Source organism: Mus musculus, chromosome 15 (assembly GCF_000001635.26).
Source record: "Mus musculus strain C57BL/6J chromosome 15, GRCm38.p6 C57BL/6J".
Lineage (NCBI taxonomy): Eukaryota > Metazoa > Chordata > Mammalia > Rodentia > Muridae > Mus > Mus musculus.
The window spans coordinates 43,476,175-43,493,801 of NC_000081.6; the positions used below are offsets into that span (position 1 = coordinate 43,476,175).

Here is a 17,627-nt window from a genome sequence, read left to right on the forward strand (position 1 = left end):
GGAAGTAGAGGAGATTGGCCCACATAGGATTTTAAATAATTGAGTAAAAGCAAAAATGGGGGGGGGCGTGTGGGACATTTGGTTAATGATAGACTAAAATGAAGAGGTAAGTTTAAAGTAGGTCTGCATTTGAGCTTTCAGAAATGGAAAAGTAAGAGGAATGGGTATAAGAAAAGAGAAAGAGGAAAAGGAGAGATAGAGGTAGACATAGAGATAGATAGATATAGATAAATAGAGAAGGATGGAGGAAAAGCAAAAAAGAGAAAGAAACAGTATGGGATAATATTTACACTGCTCCGTTTTATCAGAGCATTGGTATGAATTTGACTGAAGCATTTAATATTGTTTTGAATGAAATATTTTTTTAAGTCTGCTTAGTCTGAGGAGAAACTTTTTTGTTTATATGGAGATTTTAGTCAACAATAGTATCACATCATATATTTGATATTTTGGTAAAAGCTATTACCTTCCAACATGGTAACTATTAGAAGAGATAGATAAGTTAATTAATTGTAGTAATAATCTCAAATCATTACCCTATACACCATATATATATATATATATGTATATATATATATATATACATATATATATACATATATATATATATATTCTTTTGTCAATGATACTTCATTAAGGCTGAGGTATCATTGAGGACTGTGAAAGAATTGAATGAGTCTAGCTAAAGGAAAATAAAAAAACCTGGAGCGGCAGACACTAAAGACATTACATTTGATAAAATCGCAGGAAAAGTAGATAGTTATCTAAAGTTGCAGTAAAAGTAGAAAGTTACCTCAGCCCAAGTACCTCAGCCTCAGCTGTCTGTCACAGACTCCTTCCTCAGCAGCTCCCTCAGCTCCCCGCTGGCCCCGCCCCGCCTCGCCCCGCCCTCCGGCCCCGCCTCTCCGGCTTCTTCCCACTAGTCTGGCCACTCAGACCTCTCTGGCTCCGCCCTCTCTCCTCTTGAGTGGTTTACAAATGAGAGGAAGATTCCGCCCACTCCCCGCTATCGACCAATAAAAACTGGCTTCGTCATTTGCCACTTCCCGGTCGCGGGTGAAGTGCTGCGTCTCCCCGCCCTCTCTCCTCGCCGACTCCGGGTTCTAGGAAGATGGCGAAGGTCACTGAGCGTTACGATGTGACTTGGGAAGGTAATTTTGGGCGGGGAGGGTGCAGGAAGACCCAAAGCCCTGGGAAATGGTTTAGAATTACCCAGAATCCCCGGAGAGATTCGTACCCGGTTGTGTCCTCCGTCGGGCAGCTCTCCCTGAACTGCCCGAACCGAGTGGACACTGGGGCTGGTTCCTTCCTGGGCCCGGCCACAATCTGCGGCGTACCAGTGTCGCGATTGCTGGCCCGTACACCGATCCACCTGCCTCTCTGCGCACCGGTTTTGTCATCTACTGTTTAGGAGGCAGGAGGGACGCGGAGCTGCGGCTGTCACACAGCATGTGGTTTCTGGGAGGCGAGGAGGCGGGATCAATGTGTTGAAGCGAAGAGATAGTCCAATGGGATCTGTTTCTTCAACATGCACTTTCCATGGGTTTAGAAAGTCTCCCCTTTTAACTTCCTTGGCCAGTCCTATTTAAAGCACACACAATGTAGCTTCCTACTTACTTTCTGCCAACTAATTCATTTTCTGAAGGAGATTGTAACTGGTTAAATTGGAGGTATGTGTTCACATGTGATAGTCTTATCCTGTCTGATTGACCAAGAGTGGAGAATCTTTAAATAAAATATTTAAATCTTGGATCAGTTCTGTATGAGCTGTTATCTCTTTCAAAAAACGTTGGTGGGAGTCATGCTTAAGAAAATAAATGGGTGTTTTTAAAAGCATGAGATTTCTGTCCATATTCCCAGCAGTTGGCACAGTACAGTGTACTTCAGTAGCTAGTTTGCCCATTGAATACTTTTGTGGGATCTTTAACATGTAGAGTGAAATTTACATGAATTGTTTGAATGCAAATAAATCTCAAATAGTATAAGAAGGAAAAGATTTTATATTGAATAAAAAATGTAAGTCCTAGTTCTTTATGTCATATAAGACAAATGTTCAAAGAGTTTACAGTTTAATGGAACAACAGACCTGTCAATTCATTTTTAAAAGGTTCATGTCAACACATACCCTTCCACTGTAAAGTAGATAGGTTAGTAGGTGTTCCTTTCAATGCTTTTAAACATGTTATAAATACCTTAAGATTGTTGAAAAGTGATATTTTTAAGGTATGTGAAGGATAGCTTTTAAAATCTGTTAATGTGTACAAATCAAGGACAAAGATTATGTTACTGTTGGCAAGCAAAATGATTCTGCGTAGCTTCATGCTGTCCTGTGGGCATTCTAAGGTATAGCGATATAACTAGATTTGGAATAGTGACTGCTGTGTAATTTGTTGAGCAATGAAAGAAGAAATTATTTTTAAAGTGGTCAGTTAGCTTCTAACCTGAGAGAAAAGATTTTGTTGTTGGTTGATAGTTTTTTTTGTTTGTTTGGTTTTTGTTTTTCGAGACAGAGTTTCTCTGTATAGCCCTGGCTGCCACTCTGTAGTCCAGGCTGGCCTTGAACTCAGAAATCCACCTGCCTCTGCCTCCCAAGTGCTGGGATTATTATGTCATTCTGCTGAATGATCTGGCTCTAGATGGCATCTAGCTGGAGCCACTGCCTGTCCCAACTCTGAGCTGGCTCAGCTTGTCTTTCCTAGATTGCCTAAATTGGCATATACTTGTCTTCGTGGTTGGCACAAGTGATTCTTTCCATCAACAGAGTTCTCCCCTCATAGCCTCACTCTTAAATGTTAGTCTCTCAGAATCGTGCTCAAAAGTTACAGGTTGCAGTACCCTTAAGCACGCATCTTCTCACCCCTGCCACCATATTTACAAGAGAAGTAAAGAGGAAAAAACACGAAAATGAAAATCTCAAGCAACTGAATGGAACAAAACCTCCTGGACTATGTGCTTTCTTTCTATTGAAGCACTTGCTTGCTTGTTTTACCTCAAATTTTTTTCTCTGTTAGAATGAAAGAAACTAGGCCTACTTTGCTCACTTTTATGTAACTAGTGCTTGGCACAGCGAAGAAACTATTTACTAATTGACTGAATTATTCAAAGTGTTTACAACCAACACTAATAAGTTGTCCATGCTTTTTCTAGCTTTCTGGCCACTATCTTATGTGAACCTGGGCACCCCAGTGACTAGAACACAGTTTCCTTATTTTGTAAAATGAAGGCTTAATTTTCCTGAAAACCTGTTTTATGAGAATATGGATGGTTGATGAGATGACACTCAGATGGAGTTTTGTTTGGATATGGAGGACAGAGTCAGCTGTATCCTTAGGACCTCCATTAGCATCAGAAATGGATCCAAAGAACACAATAGAGTGTGTATGTGTGGGGTGTCTGTGTGTGTGCATATATATGTCTCTTTGTGTGGTGTTTGTTACATGTCATACATGAGAGTGTGGGTGTGCATAGGCACAAAGATGCCAGGAGAGGGAGTTATATATCTTGCTGTACACTCTTTATTTGAGGCGGGGTTTATCACTAAACCTGAAGCCAGGCTAGAAGACTGCAAACGCCAGTGAGCAATATCTCCTCCCCTGACCTCTTTCCTAGTGCTGGGGTTAGAGCCAAGCAGGGCTCTTTATGTTTTGCAAGGGATTCAACTCAGGATCTTATGGTTGCAAAACATGGACTCTTACCCAACAAGAGCTCTTAACCACTGAGCATCTCTCCAGACCCTGTAATTTTTGTAATAGGAATGCATATAAAAGACTTTAGTAAGTTTAACACTCTTTTAAGTCTCAAATAGATGATATAAACAAATAAAATGTTCATTTCGTAAGCCAGTTGAAAACATTTGTTAAGTAGAATATTTAGAATTTAGACTTGTAAGGAAAGTAGTCAAGTTTCTTGAGAATATATATTTAGGCATGGCTGGATAGGGTGCCTTGTGCAGAGCCTAGCATAATAGATGTGAAATGAGTTTTTAAAATACTGTAGAAAATTTTGTTTGTATTCCTCCCTTTTTACTTCATACCTTAAGAAGCCACAATTTTGACAGTTCATGGATGCAGTTTCCCTCTCATATCTAGAAGACATAGTCTCATAGCTGACATTATGGTTTGCTGACTCTCAACTTTTCGGCCACATTTTTGTGATTTTCTCTGAGATTGAGGTATAGGCACTGCATTGTATAAGTATCAACAGTTTGGTTTCTGTATCTTACTTTTTCTTTAAGGTGCTAGGAAAACCTTGTGCCAGTTCAAATGTTTATATTTTATATATCTGTTATGCTTACCATTACAAATAACTCCCTCTTTGTAAGATTTTGATTTTTTTTTATCTTTTTGTATGTATGTGTGTGTATGTATGTAGATGTCGTAAGTTCCTGCCAGGTGTTTGTCTATTGATTTCTACCTAATTTTACAAAACAGTTTTTCCCACTATATCTTGAACTCACTCATTGGCTGGACTGATTGGCCCGTGGGTCTCCAGGATCCACTTCTCTGTGTTCTTAAAACTAAGGGAGAGTGTCTCCATGTCCAGGTTTTTGCAGTGGTTCTAGGGATTGGAACTAAGGTCTTTATCTATCCTTCTGCAGTAAGCACTGTATCAGGTGAATTGTCTTTCCCCCCTGCCCCTTGTTTTTGTTTCTGAATAGCGATTTCTAGGTTTACTTCATTTTTTTCACACTGTTCTTTTGATGGGTTCTCTGCATCCATTTGCTGCCAAGTGCTGGAACACATTAGATTGACTTCGCATCTCACTAGTGCACTGCCATACATAGCTGGAAGAACACTTCTACTGAAGTTTCTATGCATTGTAATAACTTACATGTTGCCTTCAAATTTAGTACCCACCTCATCCATTAAGAGCCATGGCAATTTCATTATCACTAATTTGGTGATCCAAATTTTGGGACTATGAATAATTGTTAGAAGGTATATACTGATTCATATAAGTGAATCTGTAAATGGTCTTTGAGTATTTATATTGGAATGTTGGAAATACATGGAGAAAGGAGTTTTGTACAAAAGAAACAAGAGTAGGAAGCAGGCTATTTCCTCATTTCTTGAGGTTCAGGTGTCTTAGCACAGTGAGACCTAGTCCTTAGGGAAAAATAAACAGGATAGCCCATTTGTAACCTCTCCTATTGCTATTACCCCTAGTACAAAGACAGAAGTTAATAGCATACAGAGAGTGATTAGTAGCTTACCTTTAAAGTATACAATAAAATGAGCTTGGATTTGAAGAGCATGCTGGCTTTGGGGAACAGCTTTAAAAAGAAGTATACTCAAGGGAGGGATGCTCCCCAAATTTTCTTTCTAGCCAGAGGTTTCCCCTTATTTTGCTTACTTAAGGTAGCCTAGCCTTTTGTAGTGTTTGATGTTTACTAGAATGCTTCCTATAAATTACTCGATAGTAGGAGTCCTAAACTCACACTACATAAATGGGGGCAGTGTATGTATGAAGTTGGCTGAAAGACTGTAGCAGTGCCTATGAGGAATTCACAAGGGCTAGTAATTTAAATCGACTTAGAAGTAAAAGAAAAGTCCAAACCACACCACTGTCCAAACCTGGGCTCTCGGTTTTGCTGTATTTAAGTTTCACAAGAGCCCGTTAAAGCTTCTAATCCTGTGTATTTAATAACCAAAGTGGTAGAAATGTTCAGTGATAAGTCCCAAATCACCACTTTCAGGTTGATGAGGCAGTTGATTTAATACTAGTTCTCCAGCTACATCCCTTGTCATTCTGCTTCTTAGTGCCTAGAGCCAAGCATCGGCATGTTTTCTTTTAATAAAGAAGAACCTGATAGTAAGTATTTCTATCTAAATGTTCTAAATGTCAGCAGCTTTGTGTATTATTTGGCTTGTATTGGCTCTTCCTGTAACATTACAGCACAGAAAAACAAAACCTCCCTAAACATATGTTCTAATAAAAGTTGGCTTGCAAAACAATTGGCTACAAATTTTGGCCATAAGGTGGTAGTTTCTTGACTCAAATTTAAATTTTCTGCTATAAATGCAAAGTGAAGAGCAAGCCAAAGATAGTGTAGTTAGAACAAGATTAATAGTGTTTGGGGTTATTATTGAATAGAGGCTGATTGAGGGAGAATCATCAAAGCAGCAACATGCATACAAACGAACAAAATTTTCTGTTTTCAGCACACACAATAATGCTCACTACAGTAGCCAAATTATACGAGTATTATTTTTTATCTTCACTTGGTAGATGAGAATGTTGAAATGCAAAGTGATTGACTCAGCGAATATCCAGGTAGAAAATGTTAGTGTTGAGATTTGAAGAGCAGATGTTTGAGTATTGCATTTCCAATCTTGATCTGTGTGTGCAGATGAAAATAAGAAAGATGTATGTTCTAAGGTAGATACTTAATTGTACCTTAGCTATCTGTCTTAATTCAGGCTAATAGACAAATATACTACAGTGGATGTCTTAAATCATACATTGTTTTCATATGGTTCTAGAGGATAGGAAGTGGAGAGGCAGGTCCTGGCAGATCTAGTGTCTAGCAAGGAATAGACAACTAATGGCATAGAGCAGAGAAGACAGAGCCTTTTACATCTTGTGAGAGCACTGACTGCCTTCCACAGGCCTGTTTGCCACTTAAGGTCTTGGGAGTTCTAGTTTAGTTAAGTTTTTAATTAACTTGAAAAATCGCAAACATTTATCCTGTAATATTGTGTAAAAGGAATCAGATTAAACATGCTTTTAAAATACTTTGGTTTTGGTTTTTATTATTATAAACCTTATAAAATCTTATGAACTAAGATTTTCAGATCTTAGTTCTCCAGACTGGGATTTTTATTTTATTTTATTATTTATTTATTTACTACCTATTTTTGGCCAAGTGCATCTGGGGAAGGCATTCTGGTTCTCTGGGGGAAGAACAAACGCTGTGCACAGGTTAGACATAAGGGGCTGAATTCATTTTTCTTAAAAACAAAAACAAAACAAAACCAGGAACCCTCTTCTCTTTTGTCATAAATAACACACCAGAGATAACTAATACTCCTCTCTGCTCACTCCTGTGATAAGGATATTGATCCATTCAGTAGGACAGAAGCCATAAGGATCTGATAATACCTTAAAGGTTCAATCTGGTTGTATTCAGAATCAAATTTCCAACCCACGAGGCATTTAAACCAAAGTAGAGTTTTTTTTTTTTTATTAGATATCTTCTTCATTTATATTTCAAGTACTATCTTGAAAGTCCCCTATACTCTCCCCCTGCCCTGCTCCCCAACCCACCCACTCCTGCTTCCTGGCCTTGGCATTTTCCTGTACTGGGGCATATGATCTTCACAAGACCAAGGGCCTCTCCTCCCATTGATAGCGGACTAGGCCATCTGCTACATATGCAACTAGAGACACACTTCTGAGGTGTACTGGTTAGTTCATATTATTGATCCTCCTAGAGGGTTGTAAACCCCTTTAGCTACTTGGTTACTTTCTTTAGCTCCTTCATTAGGGGCCCTGTGTTCCATGCAATAGATGACTGTGAGCATCCACTTCTGTATTTGCCAGGCACTGGCATAGCTTCTCAAGAGATAGCTATATCAGGGTCCCGTGAGCTAAATCTTGCTGGCATATGCAATAGAGTCTGGGTTTGGTGGTTGTTTGTGGGATGGGTCCCCAAGTGGGGCAGTCTCTGGATGGTCCTTTCTTCTGCCTCAGCTCCGAACTTAGTCTCTGTAATTCTCACCATGGGTATTTTGTTCCCCATTCTAAGAAGGAACTAAGTATCCACACTTTGGTATTTCTTCTTGAGTTTCATGTGTTTTGCAAGTTGTATCTTGGATATTCTAAGACTCTGGGTTAATATCTACTTATCAATGACTGCATATCATGTGTGTTCTTTTGTGACTGGTTACCTCATTTAGGATGATATCCTCCAGATCCATCTATTTGCCTAAGAATTTCATAAATTCATTGTTTTTAATTGCTGAGTAGTACTCTATTGTGTAAATGTACCACATTTTTTGTATCCATTCCTCTTTTCAGGGACATCGGGGTTCTTTCCAGCTTCTGGCTATTATAAATAAGGCTGCTATGAACATAGTGGATCATGTGTCCTTATTACAAGTTGGAACATCTTCTGGGTATATGCCCAGGAGAGTTATTGCTGGATCTTCCAGTAATACTATGTCCAATTTTCTGAGGAACTGCCATACTGATTTCCAGAGTGGTTTTACCAGCTTGCAATCCCACTAACAATGGAGGAGTGTTCTTTTTTCTCCACATCCTCACCAGCATCTGCTGTCACCTGCATTTTTGATCTTAGCCATTCTGACTGGTGTGAGATGGAATCTCAGGGTTGTTTTAATTTGCATTTCCCTGATGATTAAGGATGTTGAACATCTTTTCAGGTGCTTCTCAGCCATTTGGTATTCCTCAGTTGGGAATTCTTTGTTTAGCTCTGTACCCCATTTTTAAATAGGGTTATTTGATTTTCTGGATTTCTTCTTGAGTTCTTTATATATATTGAATATTAGTCCCCTGTCTGATTGAGGATTGGTAAAGATCCTTTCCCAATCTGTTGGTGGCCTTTTTGTTTTATTGACAGTGTCTTTTGCCTTATAGAAGCTTTGCAGTTTTATGAGGTCCCATTTGTTGATTCGCAATCTTATATCACAGGCCATTGCTGTTCTGTTCAGGAATTTTTCCCCTGTGCCCATATCTTCGAGGGTTTTCCCCACTTTCTCCTCTATAAATTTCAGTGTCTCTGGTTTTATGTGGAGTTCCTTGATCCACTTAGACTTGAGCATAGTACAAGGAGATAAGAATGTATCAATTCACAGTCTTCTACATGATAACTGCCAGTTGAGCCAGAACCATTTGTTGAAAATGCTGTCTTTTTTTCACTGGCTGGTTTTAGCTCCCTTGCAGAGATCAAGTGACCATAGGTGTGTGGGTTCATTTCTGTGTCTTCAATTATATTCCATTGATCTACCTGTCTGTCATTGTACCAGTACCATGCAGTTTTCATAACAATTGCTCTGTAGTTACAGCTTGAGGTCAGGCATGGTGATCCCACCAGAGGTTCTTTTATTGTTGAGAATAGGTATTTTTGTTTTTCTTTTTTTGTTTTTGTTTGTTTTTGTTTTTGTTTTGTTTTGTTTTTTTGAGACAGGGTTTCTCTGTGTAGTCGTGGCTGTCCTGGAACTCACTCTGTAGATCAGGCTGGCCTCGAACTCAAAAATTCGCCTGCCTCTGCCTCTCAAGTGCTGGGATTAAAGGCATGCACCCTTTGCTATCCTAGGTTTTTTGTTATTCCAGATGAATTTGCAAATTGCCCTTTCTAACTCAGTGAAGAATTGAGTTGGAATTTTGATGGAATATTGAATCTGTAGATTGCTTTCACCAAGATAGCCATTTTGACTATATTAATCCTGCCCATCCATGCATGGGAGATCTTTCCATCTTCGGAGATCTTCGATTTTTTTCTTCAGAGACTTGAAGTTCCTATCATACAGATCCTTCACTTCTTTAGTTAGAGTTACACCAAGGCATTTTATATTATTTGTGACTATGGTGAAGGGTGTTGTTTCTCTAATTTCTTTCTCAGCCTGTTTATCATTGTGTAGAAAAAGGCCACTAATTTGTTTGAGTTAACTTTATATCCAGATACTTCACTGAAGCTGTTTATCAGGTTTAGGAGTTCTCTGATGGAATTTTTTGGGTCACTTATATATACTGTCATATCATCTGCAAATAGTAATATTTTGACTTCTTCCTTTCCAATTTGCATCCCCTTGATCTCCTTTTGTTGTCTAATTACTCTGGCTAGGACTTCCAGTGCTATACTTAAAAGGTAGGGAGAAATTGGGCAACCTTGTGTAGTCCCTGATTTTAGTGGGGTTGCTTCAAGTTTCTCTCCATTTAGTTTGATGTTGGCTACTGGTTTGCTGCATATTGCTTTTATAATGTTAGCTATGGGCCTTGAATTCCTGATCTTTCTAAGACTTTTATCATGAAGGGGTGTTGGATTTTGTCTAATGCTTTCTCAGCATCTAACGAGATGATCATGTGGTTTTTTGTCTTTGAGTTTGTTTATATAGTGGATTACATTGATGGATTTCCGTATATTAATCCGTCCCTGCATCCTTGGAATGAAGCCTACTTTATCATGATGGATGATCATTTTGATGTGTTCTTGGATTTGGTTAGTGAGAATTTTACTGAATATTTTTGCATCGATATTCATAAGGGAAATTGGTCTGAAGTTCTCTTTCTTTGTTGGGTCTTTCTGTGGTTTAGGTATCAGAGTAATTGTGGCTTCATAGAATGAATTGGGTGGAGTACCTTCTTCTTCTATTTTGTGAAATAATGTGAGGAGTATTGGAATTAGGTCTTCTTTGAAGGTCTGATAGAATTCTGTACTAAACCCATCTGGTCCTGGGCTTTTTTGTTTGTTTGTTTGTTTGGGAGACTATTAATGACTGTTTAGATCATTAATCTGATCCTGATTTAATTTTGGTACCTGGTATCTGTCTAGAAATGTGTCCATATCATCCAGGTTTTCCAGTTTTGTTGAGTATAGCCTGTTGTAGTAGGATCTGATGATGCTTTGGATTTCCTCAGGTTCTGTTCATGTCTCCCTTTTCATTTCTGATTTTGTTATTTAGAATACTCTCCCTGTGCCCTCTAGTTAGTCTGGCTAAGTGTTTATCTATCATGTTGATTTTCTCAAAGAACCAGCTCCTGGTTTGGTTGATTCTTTGAATAGTTCTTTTTGTTTCCACTTGGTTGATTTCAGCCCTGAGTTTGATTATTTCCTGCCATCTACTCCTCTTGGGTGAATTTGCTTCCTTTTGTTCTAGAGCTTGAAGGTGTGCTGTTAAGCTGCTATTGTATGTTCTCTTGAGTTTTGCCTCAGACCCTCTGGATCCCTTTGTCTGCATGGAATGGGTCTCTGGGGCAGGTGGGCAAAGTGTGGGATGGAATGACAGACAGATGCACACAGGAGAGGTTGTGTAGAATCTGAATGTAATTTGTCAAATTGAGCATCAAACTTTTTATACAGAAGAAAATATGGAAGTTGGGTGACACACCCACAAGGTACAAAGAGGTTACTGGAGTCTTACACAAAACAGAGGAATACAAACACAGAAGGTCTAACAGGAACCACCTGGGATAGAATTCATTGTTAACAACTGGGATCAAAAAAAGCTCCACCTAAGATTCACTTAATCTTAGAAGCCAGGGTCAAGGGCTTCGTGCCCTTGCCATAGTTCCTATTTTAGTCTATTGTATAGTCCACCTTCCCCCTAAGCCATTTTAAATACGTGTGTATGGGTGTAACTCAGCTATCTATAGTTCTAAGTATCTACTCTGGTTCCTCCTTAGGTCTCAAACTTCCTTCTTCCTCGATGATGGTAAATTCCTGTGTAGGGCAGTGACCTAGCTTTTATTCAAAGTGATAGTGTAATGCCAGAGGCAATTCTGAATGTCACTGAATAGGCAACATTCTTCCTGAATTCCAAGCCCATGGTCAGCTCAAGGACTTTCTAGGACTGTTGGAACACTGGTAAAGGCTTAGCTATGTCAGAATTCAATCTTAAAAGGCACTTATAATAGGATAATACTAAAAGAGAGCACGTGGATCCATACACCAGACTAACGCGGGAATGGAATATGAATGTATGGGTTAGAGAGAATGCCAGACTCCAGGAGGTGAGTTTCCATAAAACTCTCTGCCTCGTGCGTGGCTTCCAGGCCTCTCGGCCTGTCAAGCTGACTTGACCAGAGTGCGTGGCAGAGTTTCTGTTTGGAGGCACTCAGAGCTTTGAGTTTTTCCTCTTAGGACCTCTTTCATTGTGTTCTGTAAGTTTGGGTTTGTTGTGGCTTCATTTTCATTAAACTCTAAAAAGTCTTTACTTTCTTAATTTCTTCCTTGACCAAGGTATCATTGAGTAGAGTGTGGTTCAGCTTCCACGTGAATGTTGGCTTTCTATTATTTGTGTGATAGTCCATCATGATCTGATAGGATGAATGGGATAATTTCAATATTTTTGTATCTGTTGAGGCCTGTTTTGTGACCAATTATATGGTCAATTTTGGAGAAGGTACCATGAGGTACTGAGAAGAAGGTATATCCTTTTGTTTTAGGATCAAATGTTGTTTAGATGTCTGTTAAGTCCATTTGTTTCATAACTTCTGTTTGTTTCCATGTGTCTCTTTTTAGTTTCTGTTTCTAGGATCTGCCCATTGATGAGAGCTGGGTGTTGAAGTCTCCCACTATTATTGTGTGTGAGGTGCAATGTGTGCTTTGAGCTTTATTAAAGTTTCTTTAATGAATGTGGCTGCCCTTGCATTAGGATCATAGATATTCAGAATTGAGAGTTCATCTTGGAAGATTTTATCTTTGATGAGTATGAAGTGCCCCTCCTTGGGTTTTTTTTTTTTTTTTTTGATAACTTTGGGTTGGAAGTCAACTTTATTTGATATTAGAATGGCTACTCCAGCTTGTTTCTTCAGACCATTTGCTTGGAAAATTGTTTTCCAGCCTTTCACTCTGAGGTAGTGTTTGTCTTTTTCCCTGAGGTGGGTTTCCTAAAAGCAGCAAAGTGTTGGGTCCTGTTTGTGTATCCAGTCTGTTAATCTATGTCTTTTTATTGGGTGATTGAGTACATTGATATTAAGAGATATTAAGGAAAAGTAATTGTTGCTTCCTGTTATTTTGTTGTTAGTGTTGAAATTGTGTTCTTGTTGCTGTCTTCTTTTAGGTTTGTTGAAGGGTTACTATCTTGTTTTTTCTAGGGCATAATTTTCGTCATTGTGTTAGTGTTTTCCCTTTATTATCCTTTGAACGGCTGGATTCGTGGAAAGATATTGTATGAATTTGGTTTTGTCATGGAATACTTTGGTTTCTCCATCTATGATAATTGACAGTTTTGCTGGGTATTGCAGCCTGGGCTGGCAATTGTGTTCTCTTAGGGTCTGTATAACATCTGTCCAGGATCTTCTGGCTTTCATACTCTGGTGAGAAGTCTGGTGTAATTCTAATATGTGTGCCTTTATATGTTACTTGACCTTTTCCCCAACTCCTTTTAATATTCTATCCTCATTTAGTGCATTTGTTGTTCTGATTATTGTGTGTTGGGAAGAATGTCTTTTCTGGTCCAGGCTATTTAGAGTTCTTGTGTGTTCATGGGCATCTCTTTCTTTAGGCTAGGGAAATTTTCTTCTATAATTTTGTTGAAGATATTTGCTTGCCCTTTAAGTTGAAAATCTTCATTCTCATCTATACCTATTATCCTTAAGTTTGGTCTTCTTCTTGTGTCCTGGATTTCCTGGATGTTTTGAGTTAGGATCTTTTTGCATTTTGCATTTTCTTTGATTGTTGTGCCGATGTTCTCTATGGAATCTTCTGCAACTGAGATTCTCTCTTCCATCTCTTGTATTCTGTTGCTGATGCTTGCATCTATGGTTCCTGATATCTTTCCTAGGGTTTCTCTCTCCAGAGTTGTCTCTCTTTGGGTTTTCTTTATTGTTTCAACTTCCCTTTTAGATCTTGGATGGTTTTATTTCAATTCCATCACCTGTTTGGTTCTGTTCTTCTGTAATTCTTTAAGGGAATTTTGTGTTTCTTCTTTAAGGGCTTCTACCTGTTTAGCAGTGTTTTTCTGTAATTCTCTAAGGGATTTTTGTGCTTCCTATTTAAGGCCTTGTACCTGTTTCACTGCGTTCTCCTGTATTTCTTTACGTGAGTTATTAATGTCCTTCTTACAATCTTCTACCAGCATCATGAGATAATGATTTTTGATCTGAATCTTGCTTTTCGGGTGTGTTGAGTTATCCAGGACTGATTGTGGTGGGAGTGCTGGGTTCTGATAATTCTGAGTGGTCTTCGTTTCTGTTAGTAATATTCTTATGTTTGCCTTTTGCCATCTGTTAATCTCTGTCGTTATTTGTTATAGCTGTCTCTGACTGGAGCTTGTTCCTCCTGTGATTCTGTTAGCCTCTGTCAGCACTCCTGGGAGTCCAACTCTCTCCTGAGTGTCAGTGGTGAGAGTACTCTCTGCAGGCAAGTTCTCCTCTTGCAAGGAAGGTGCCCAGAGGTCTGTAGCTCAGCTACACTCCACACTTTGCCTCTGTAACTCCTTCCATGCTTATTTTGTTCCCCCTCCTAATCTAAGAAGGATCAAAGTATCCACACTTTGGTCTTCCTTCTTGAGTTTCATGTGGTTTGTGAATTGTATCTTGGGTATTCTGAAGGTCTGAAAGGCACCCTGTCCTAGAAGCCATGTTGCTTCTGCTGCCTGTGTGCTCTCCTGTGCAGACTGGTCTCTGAGGGACCCGAGATACAAGATGGTGTTCTCACCTGGTCTCATGGTCAGAGCCCTCTCTGGAGGCCAACCCTCCTCTGGAGGGGAAAATGTGCAGAGGTCTAGAGCTCAGTTCTGCCTCCTGGCTGAAGATATAGGCCCAAAAGGGACCCTGTCCCAGAAGCTATTTTGCATCTGCCACTGGTGTGCTCTCCTGTGCAGACTGGTTTCTTAGGGACCTGGATACAAGATGGTGTTCTCACCTGGTCCCAAGGTCAGAGCACTCCCTCCCCCCTTTTTTATTTGATATTTTATGTACATTTCAAATGTTATCCCCATTCCATGTCACCCCTCTGGAAGCCCCCTATCCCATTCCCCCTTCCTCTGCTTCTATGAAGGTGCTCCCTCCCACACACTCCAGCCTTCCTGCCCCTGAATTCCACTACACTGGGACATGGAACCCCCTCAGGCTCAAGGGCCTCTCCTCCCACTGTTGTTGAACAAGGCCATCCTCTGCCACACATACAGCCAGAGCCATGGGTCCCTCCATGTGTATTCTTTGGTTGGTGGTCCAGAGTCCCGGAGCTCAGGGGGTTCTGGCCTGTTGATACTGTTGCTCCCTCCGTGGGGCTGCAACCCCCTCAGCTCCTTCAGTACCTTCTCCAACTCCTCCATTGGGGATCCCCACACTCAGTCCAATGGTTGGCTGGGAGCATTCACCTCTGTACTTGTCAGGCTCTGGGAGAGCCTCTCAAGAAACAGCCATATCAGGCTCAAGTCAGCAAGCACTTCTTGGCATCTGAAATAGTGTCTGGGTTTGGCAACTGTATATGAGATGGATCCCCAGGTTGGGCAGTCTCTGGATGGCCTTTCCTTCAGTCTCTGCTCCACACTTTGTCTCCATATTTCCTTCTGTGAGTATTTTGTTCCCTTTTCTAAGAAGCACTGAAGCATCCACACTTTGGTCTTCTTTCTTCTTGAGCTTCATATGGTCTGTGAATTGTATCTTGGGTATTCCAAACTTTTGGGCTAATAACAACTTATCAGTGAGTGCATACCATGTGTGTTCTTTTGTGACTGGATAGAGTTCTTTAGTTCAGAATTTCCTGCTGAATTGTAATTTGCAGAGTTGGTCTCCTGTGTTTTCAATGCAGCTAACAATGCAATTGATCTTACTGACATTCATGTTGTCTCCTAAGTTCAATCAAAGATTTCCTTTGTTATTGTTTTCTTGTTTACTTCCTTGCATGGCAATCTAGTTAAGGAAATGTGAGGTGAATATCCTTTTGTTGTTGATAGCTCAGTATTATGAAAATTATTGAGCAATATTATAGCCCTAAGTAAATTGCAAGAATATATTGAATATTTTGAGTTATCTGTATGTAATTGTATGCTTTTTTAAAATTATTATTTAGAAAATGATCTCTGGCCTTTTAACAAACCCTACAAAGTAGTCTATATTACCCCTCACCCCTCCAATTAAGGCCTACAGTGATAGAGGGCATTGTAACAGACCCATGGCATGATATTCTCTACATTTAAAGATGGTTGTGATATCACAGATTTTCCTACACATTGGAGTTCATTTCCTTATGTAAATAGTTGATTTCCTTATGTAAATAGTTGATTTCATTTATTCAGTATTTTGACATCCATCATATGTTCATATATGTGTATGTGTAAAGAAATTGACTATTACTTTTTTTTTAGAAATGCGAGATAAAATGAGAAAATGGCGAGAAGAAAACTCAAGAAATAGTGAACAAATTATGGAAGTTGGAGAAGAATTAATTAATGATTATGCTTCTAAGCTTGGGGATGACAGTAAGTTTTCAGTAATTTATGTAGGCTCAGCATGTCATATTTATGATTATTCTTTTTAATATATCTTTATTAACATTTTTCTTACAAGTTAGTTACATCATTCTGTTGCAGGAGATATAATGAATGGTGCTTCAGTTTAAGGAGGATTTATAGTTGTTGGTAGTTGTATCAGTTAACTTTTCTATTACTGTGATACGGTAACATGACTGTGACAGCTAATAGAAAGGAAAGTCTGAGCTGGCTAGTTTTATGTCAGCTTGAAACAGGCTAGAGTCTTTATGGAAGAAGGATCTCAACTGAGAAAATGTCCCCACCAGATTGTCCTGTGGGCAAGCCCCTGTACATTTTCTGGACTGATGATGTGTATGGGAGGGCCCAGTTCACTGTGGGCGGGGCTACTTCTGGGCTGGTGATCATGGGTTATAAAAGAAGGCAGGCTGAGCTAGCCAATAAGCAGGGCTCCTCCATTGCCTCTGCCTTTGTTCCTGCTCTGACCTCCTTGGATGATAAATTTAAAGCTGTAAGAGGATATAAACCCTTCTTCACCAGATTGCTTTTAGCCATGGTCTTTATCTAGCTACAACAGCTTATTTGGATTTATGGTTCTAGGCTAGAGTTCGTAATGGTGGCAGGAGCAGGAAGTGGAAGACTCACTTCTTGGACAATAATCATGAAGCAGAGGCTTTGAAGCCTCAAATCCTGCCCCAGAGATGGACTTCTAGCAAGGCCACATCTCTTAGACCTCCCCAGACAACTAGGGACCAAGTCTTCAAGTGCCAGAGACTGTGGATGACAATCTTACTGAAACCACTGCAGTAGTAAAACCATTAAACAAGCATTGTTTGAAAGGCTCACAAAGCTGATAAATGTTTGGTCAATGTATATTTCAGAATGATATTCTAATCTGGTCAAAATGTATTTCATAGAGAATTTTAGAATTTAGTATGTATTTAATATTTATTCTCATTTCAGGAGATTTTATGTTGCTGAATATGCATAAAGATGTATTCTTAAGTCTAAACTTAAGAATTTTTTATTTTATTTTTTTATTAGATATTTTCTTTATTTACATTTCAAATGTTATCCGCTTTCCTGGTTTCCCCTCCAAAAACCCCTATACCCTCCCCAAACCCCTATACCCTCCCCCTGCTCACCAACCCACCCACTCCTGCTTCCTGGCCCTGGCATTCCCCTATACTGGGGCATAGAACCTTCATAGGACCAAGAGCCTTCCTGCCCATTGATGACCAAATAGGCCATCCTTTTCTACATATGCAGCTTGAGCCATGAGTCCCGTCATGTGTTTTCTTGGTTGATGGTTTAGTCCCAGGGAGCTCTGAGAGTATGGGTTAGTTCATATTGTTGTTCCTCGTATGGGCTGCAAACCCCTTCAGCTCCTTAGGTACTTTTTCTAGCTCCTTCATTGGGGACTTTGTGTTCCGTTCAATGGATGATTGTGAGCATCCACCTCTGTATTTGTCAGGGTCTGGCAGAGCCTCTGAGGAGACAGCTATATCA

At 39.6% G+C, this 17,627-nt stretch overlaps 1 protein-coding gene and 1 long non-coding RNA gene across 2 annotated transcripts in view; one reads left to right on the forward strand and one right to left on the reverse strand.

Moving 5' to 3' along the window:
* Gm10373 (predicted gene 10373) overlaps positions 1-862 on the reverse strand; it is a 46,094-nt gene extending 45,232 nt beyond the window's left edge. Inside the window, exon 1 of the long non-coding RNA NR_046064.1 lies at positions 794-862. This is a non-coding gene — a long non-coding RNA (predicted gene 10373). The remainder of the gene's footprint in view (positions 1-793) is intronic.
* Positions 863-1,054: 192 nt separating this feature from the next.
* Positions 1,055-17,627, forward strand: part of Emc2 (ER membrane protein complex subunit 2) — a 50,549-nt gene continuing 33,976 nt past the window's right edge. The window contains exons 1-2 of the mRNA NM_025736.2: positions 1,055-1,151; positions 15,996-16,109. Of these exons, the coding sequence (NP_080012.1) occupies positions 1,112-1,151; positions 15,996-16,109 (154 nt within the window). The 5' untranslated portion in view covers positions 1,055-1,111. The remainder of the gene's footprint in view (positions 1,152-15,995; positions 16,110-17,627) is intronic.